At 34.3% G+C, this 6,455-nt stretch overlaps 1 protein-coding gene across 1 annotated transcript in view; it reads right to left on the reverse strand.

The window, feature by feature from the left end:
- Positions 1 to 210: 210 nt before the first annotated feature.
- The window catches only part of LOC104083434 (reversion-inducing cysteine-rich protein with Kazal motifs), a gene marked incomplete at its 3' end in the record, with an annotated part of 13,315 nt that continues 7,070 nt past the window's right edge, over positions 211 to 6,455 (reverse strand). The window contains exons 2-7 of the mRNA XM_009586917.1: positions 5,663 to 5,696; positions 4,590 to 4,787; positions 3,933 to 4,200; positions 2,284 to 2,463; positions 1,106 to 1,318; positions 211 to 347 (exon numbers count right to left, since the gene is read on the reverse strand). Of these exons, the coding sequence (XP_009585212.1) occupies positions 211 to 347; positions 1,106 to 1,318; positions 2,284 to 2,463; positions 3,933 to 4,200; positions 4,590 to 4,787; positions 5,663 to 5,696 (1,030 nt within the window). The remainder of the gene's footprint in view (positions 348 to 1,105; positions 1,319 to 2,283; positions 2,464 to 3,932; positions 4,201 to 4,589; positions 4,788 to 5,662; positions 5,697 to 6,455) is intronic.

Consider the following 6,455-nt stretch of genomic DNA (forward strand, 5'->3'; position numbering starts at 1 on the left):
AACCTTGCCATATACATCCAATATAAGAAGGAATAAACATAATGAGCTATGGCAATTTGAAAAATCCAATTTTCTCTAATACACTAAATAAAATGTCTCAAATTAAATATAATTTTCTTTAAAAGAAATAATGAAAGTTATTAAAAGCAATGATAAGCATTCAAAGTATCTTGGTTTCTAATTTTGTTGCATAGGTAAGTTGATACTTACTCAGGTATGTATCCAAAGGGATACAGTTCTCCAAGTCATCTGTTGGAGATAAAAGCTCACAAATACTTTCAGCTGAGTGGCCTTCAGGGAATTTATGATGATCTCCACATTTCTTCAGTATTTCCACACAGTCTGATCTTCAGATAAATAAAGAAACAGAACTTCATGAACACTACTTGAAGAAAAAAGATCTTGTATGAAAAAGACTTCTTTCCACATTCTTCCCTTCCCCAAATCCAGAACTTTCCCTTTTTGCCTCACAACAAACTGTTTATATATATATAGATGTATATGCTACGTTTTACATACGGGGGAGGACAAATTCGTGACACAAAGACAGGAACTATTGCTTACACTACTCTTCCTCTACTTTGGGCTTGGTGATCTTTACTTTCCATGGCATCACAGCATGTATCTTTCAAGACCGAGCATTTCCTTGATTTACTAATGTCTAATATGGGTTGAATTCTATCTCACTACCTGTACTATTAACTGGTCTCTTTTCTACCCAATCACCTATTTTCAAAATTTATTTTTTTAAAAAATAAACTTCATTTTTTTCAGACCTTTCTGTCAGCTGAAAAATCACCAGTAGGTCCCAAAACCGAAAAAGAGGAACGGTTTTATAGACACCACAGAGAGCAAAAAAAAACCCAACAATAAATCAACTTTACAATGGAATCATATACATCCATCTCATTAACAGGCAAGCATCTTCCATTTACAGTGATGGAGATTCAAGCAATAGCCACTAGGCAAGCTCATATTCCTTCCTTTTTTGCCTTGCCATGTTTTCCTAACATAAGTCAAACACAGCCCTACAGCAGCTTTTAGTTCTCCTTAAAATCCTTAGCAGAACCTCTAAACTGTTCCCCCCCCGCTCCTCAGTACTTACTTGCAGATAATACTTCCTCTCGATCTGCTGTGGCAAGGTTTAATCTGCAGTGAGCAGGCAATTGCCTTCCACATTTCTGGTTGGCATTTTTTAATATCAAGCACGGGTATATTTATAAATGGCATCTTAATACTCCCTTTTTCCCATAGCTTCATGTCATTCATGGCTCCCTGGTCTGACTGAGTATTGCAGCTCCTAAAAAGTTCTGTTGGTCTTAAAAGAAGAAGTTAAGATATGGCACGTATACAAGAAAAAGAAAACATCACGCATTTTACCTTTCACCATACGAATTCTACAACCTTGATATAGTTGTATAAAAGAAATGATTTGTAGTATAAAAGAAATGAATCCTTTCCACAGTTAAGCAAGCCCAAAATCAGTTTGAATTCTGTCTTTACGGAAAATAAGTTCTTTAACACTCAAGGCTGAAACTCCCTTCTCACTCTACCTCTTAGATCAAATATCACTTAAATTTTTCTTACCTGAAGAAAGTTGACTTAAAAGCAAATACCTCAGATAACTTGAATATCTGCGTGAATGTTTCTTGGTGAATCACTTATGCAAGTTGATTTATCATTTATATTTGCCCAGGCTGCATCTATCACATATGTGATTCTACTGCTCATATAACACTCATGCCACTGTATACAATTGCAAAGAAAAGCCAGAGATCTCTAATAGCTAACAAAATTTTAAATGTTTTTTTGAAACACAAACTATTTAATAAATTGCAATTACTAATTCAGACACCACTTTTCAATCATGCATTTTGCCCTATAGAGTACAAAACCACAGAAATATTTCTGAAAGAAAAGGAATTTTGAAAAAGAGTAACATGTAAATTTCACAAGAATTTTTACCTTATTTATAATACACAACATTCCAGTAATCATGGCTTACTTGTCCGTACAGTAAGACAGAGGAATATGCTGCTAATACATGATGACATTTTACAAGTTCATGGGTTAGCTTTTATTCTTCTAAGTTTTCTAATGTCTGTTGTTAAATACATTTCCAAAAGTTTGTTCTAAAGAAAAACTATTAATTTTTAAATTATCTAAAAAAATATTTGCAGAAAGACAGCTACATACAATCTCAAAATAAGCCTGAAAAACATTTTATTTTTTAAATCAAAGCACAGGAATTCCTTTATAAAATATTCAGTGTCTCTCTCCTACCTGTTATTAAAATTAGTGCAGTAAGTAAGATTTCTACAGCCCAGCTGACAAGGTTCTCGTACATCTGCTAAACAGGTCAACATGGAAACTTCAACTGCATTATACTCACAAAAGCGATCAAATTCTTGCCAGCTCTGTGAATTGCCCCAGCTCGTGCTATAAAGTTTAGTGCAGAGCTCTCTGAAAAAAAAATATAGACGAACAGCAGTCATTCAGATATAGCAGAGCCTATCATTTCTTTGCTGATCACAACAGCCTACACTCACTGTAGAAGATTGTGTTACTGCCACAAAGTCTGCAAGAATATCCAAATGTTGTGCTCAAGGCAAATAACCCCATTTCATTGTTTTCTAAGTTTTCCAGTTTTGCTTAAAAATGCTAGCAAATCTTTAAGCTAGTAAGACTGAAAGACTTCAGAATATAAAGCTGCAATATCCAATAAAAATGTAATAGTTGGAAACCTGAACTAATGACTTTGAGGTGAGAATTATCCCAGCTAATTTTACTTCTAATAAATCTAGGTTGACATGATAATGAACAACTTCTAATCCCATCCTTCAACTTCAAATCACACCTTCTTCTCCTGCAGAAATGACTGGCAAGCAAAACACATTTCTTCTTTTGCCCTGATTTTTGAAACGTGTACTGTTTGTTGCTTGTGTTTGAGATGTTTCCTGGTGTCAGCAATATCCAGACCACTTTGTTCACAGCAATATCCTACAAACTACAACTATTCCCATCCCAACTGAAGGTATGGAACTTCACTGTACTATTAAAGTCTACTGCATATTGAAAATGTGAGGGAAAAATCCATTTTTAGAACTCATTGTCAAAGCAAGCAACTAAAAGATATTATACCAACTGCCCTATGCTACAATGTTCTAAGAAATAACATAACTCTAGGGCTCTAATACTAAACTCATTGTAAGATCCTGCTGCATTCAGGATCTGTTGTTTTGTTACTGGAAACTTTGATATAAAAGAAAGTAACAGTTCAAAAATCAATGTTTGAAACTTATTTTGACATGTTGATGCATTAAAAATGCAATGATGATCTATTTTTAAAGTGGACAGATAACCACTCTAAACTAAAAATGCTCCAATTACAGTTATTTGCAAGCATGCAACTATTTGCTGAAAACTTTTTTTTTTTAAATGTCAATAGTTAGTTCCATTATTTAGTTATTAAATAACCTAAGTTATTTTTCATTGACAAAAATCTGAATAGCAGCTAGTAAGGAATACTGCTAAGGTTTTAACATGCAGCAACCAGGTACTTGAGAGTTTGTGCAGTTCATTGTCCCCTTGGCTCTCTTTAGCATCTGGTTAAGGCCTCTTCACCTTGTTGCAATATTGGCTATTACGACCAGAAGTAAGGTATAAGTTTCATTAACTTAGTGTATCTGCTATAATAAGCCAGTGCTAAAAGTAAGAAAAGTGTGATTCCTCTTATGGAACAGTATTTTTTGAGATACAAAGTAAGTATTGGACAGAATGTGACACCCATCTCATTACCTAAATCTGTATTTTTTCTAGGAATTCACAGAACTCTTTATTTGATGTACGTAGCAGGATTTGGGCAAAGGCCTGATATGAGACAACTTCTGAAGCATTTTCACAGTTGGAAATGAGGGCAGGGAGATACTGACCTACATGTGGAAGAATTTGCTTTAGAACAGCAATGGAGCTTAGCTCCATCGAGGCCTGTTGAAGGTGGAGGGTGCACGGTGACTCCTGGGTGAACAGATCTTGAACTCTCAAGAAAACATTGCCAAAGTGGATCCTGAGGGAGAGGCATTGTTTTACAGCCTTCTATTAGTCCATCAACAATTTCAAGCTCTGTTTTCATTGACATTAGAATTCTTTTACAAGCAGTCTGACACGCATAGTCTTCTGCTCTATCACAGCAATACAAACCTGTTAAAAAAATTAAAAATAGTTAATCATCAAGCATATAACAACAACGAAGATGCAAGCCCTCAGAGGAAAAGTGCTCTAAGGAGGCTTCCGCCCCCCCCCAAATAATCTCAAATAACATTGCTTCTTTTAAATGCAAACAGAATCAACTCTGGGAAAAAACCCAGTATGTAGAATTAAAAAAATAAATAAAAATCAATAATGCATCTACAAACAGAAGTTATCATTATATAAATTTATACAATTACAATTACAATATAGAAATACATTAATACAATTTATACAATCGACTTATACAATAACACATTTTATATAAAAAGTGCATACAATCCTCAAACATTTTCAGTATTTTTTATAACTTTCAGTAAAGAAGGATCTTTTATACTTACTATCTGTAGGATTTCTCATTGGATATGACTGTGTATAGTTGTTCACACAGTGTATAAGCTGAGGGCTAATAGATGCACAGTAATTTTCAACTGCTTTAATTTGTGAAGGACCAGGAGAAGAGTCTGTCCGAAAAATTGCTTGACAATATTCCCGACAGTTTGTATGATGACCTGCATAACTGCAACAGACTGACCCCACTGGGGAAACAAACAAACAAACAACAGAATATCTATGGGTTCCTACACAGAGAAATGAAGAAATGAGCATGTCTGTACCACACACAATGATGCTCAAGGTATTACTGTGAAAAAATTGAAGAAATTCTTCTATGCTCTATGAAAATAATCTCTGTCTACAGAATGACTGGGAATATCTGTAACTAGCCAAATTATATTTGTTTGTTTGGCTGGAGAAAAAAGTCCCTAAAGCTGACTTGAAGTCGAGTTCGAGACACCAGCAAGCCAGCTGAATTTTATCTTCAGTTGTTTTTTTCTTATTTAAGGTAACCAGAATTGTCTCATATTTGAATTATTAGACAAATATTAATAGTAAACAAATAAATATGAGAGTAGTATCCTAAAACTCATTCAAAAAAATAGACAGATGGTGTCATGATTCACCCATTGTTGATATGTTATTAAATATACAGTTCTTGAGAAATATTTTTACTAAAATCAATTCTGAGACACTGATTTCATTTTATATAGACATAACATCAGGCAACAAAACACTTGCATGGTGCAAGATTTCATCTATGCATTTAATTCTGTTACTTAACACTCATCAAATGAACAAAGCAGAAGGAAAAAATGAGCTTCTAAGCAATTATCAAAATAGGACAGAAAACACAAATACAGATACATAAATTAAAACCTGGTATAAATTACACGAACAGCCCAATCCCATTATCACTTGAGCAAGAAAATTTATGCATGTGATTTGTCCTTCTATGGAACTGAATCCATATGATTTGTGTATATGTACACCCACAGAATTTCTTACATTTTAGAGAAAAAATGATAGAATGATATAAAAAAAACCCCAAAAGACAAACTATTCATTACATACTTACTTTCATTTCTGTTAATACAACTAAAGAGAGCATTCTGAAATCAAAACAAAAACAGTGTTACAAGCCAGAAAACTTCAAATAAATATTTAAGTGTCCAGTCATTTCTTATAATGAGCTAATAAATCTAACTTTGTTATTATTTGTTCCAATTAGATTGGATTAAAACAAGAACACTATACAAAAACACTGAAAGTAGGAAAGTGAAAGATCAGGGGTCACCTGAGTTCTCTGTGCACTCATAATAAAATAGATAAATATTCAAGCAAGTAAAAAGGAAGACTTTCCTGGATGAACTTAGAAACAGCATGCTCTAATAGGATGTTCCAAAATGTTTTTTTTAAATGACAATAATTTAAAAGATTCTCTGTGAAAAAAAGAACTCTGCACAGATGCACACATGCAAATAGAAAATCTCAACAAACTAACTCAACAACAATATACTTTAAAAGCTAAAACATGCTATCAACTTCCTCAAACTGCAGCCAAAAGATACAGTTGGGGGATATACAACATACTAAATGACAGAAGACGGGAAACACATACACCCTGCTGTTTTGTTTCAGAGGACTCCACAGAGCAACCATAGGATGGTTTGGGTAGGAAGGGACTTTCAATGGTCATCTAGTCCAACCCCCTGCCAAAGGCAGGGACATCTTCAACTAGATCAGGTTGCTCAGAGCCCCGTCCAACCTGGCCTTGAATGTTTCCAGGGATGGGGCATCTACCACCTCTCTGCGCAACCTGTTCCAGTGTTTCACCACCCTCATTGTAAAAAATTTCCTCCTTATAGCTA

The sequence above is a fragment of the Fulmarus glacialis genome, unplaced genomic scaffold (assembly GCF_000690835.1).
Source record: "Fulmarus glacialis isolate BGI_N327 unplaced genomic scaffold, ASM69083v1 scaffold7091, whole genome shotgun sequence".
NCBI lineage: Eukaryota > Metazoa > Chordata > Aves > Procellariiformes > Procellariidae > Fulmarus > Fulmarus glacialis.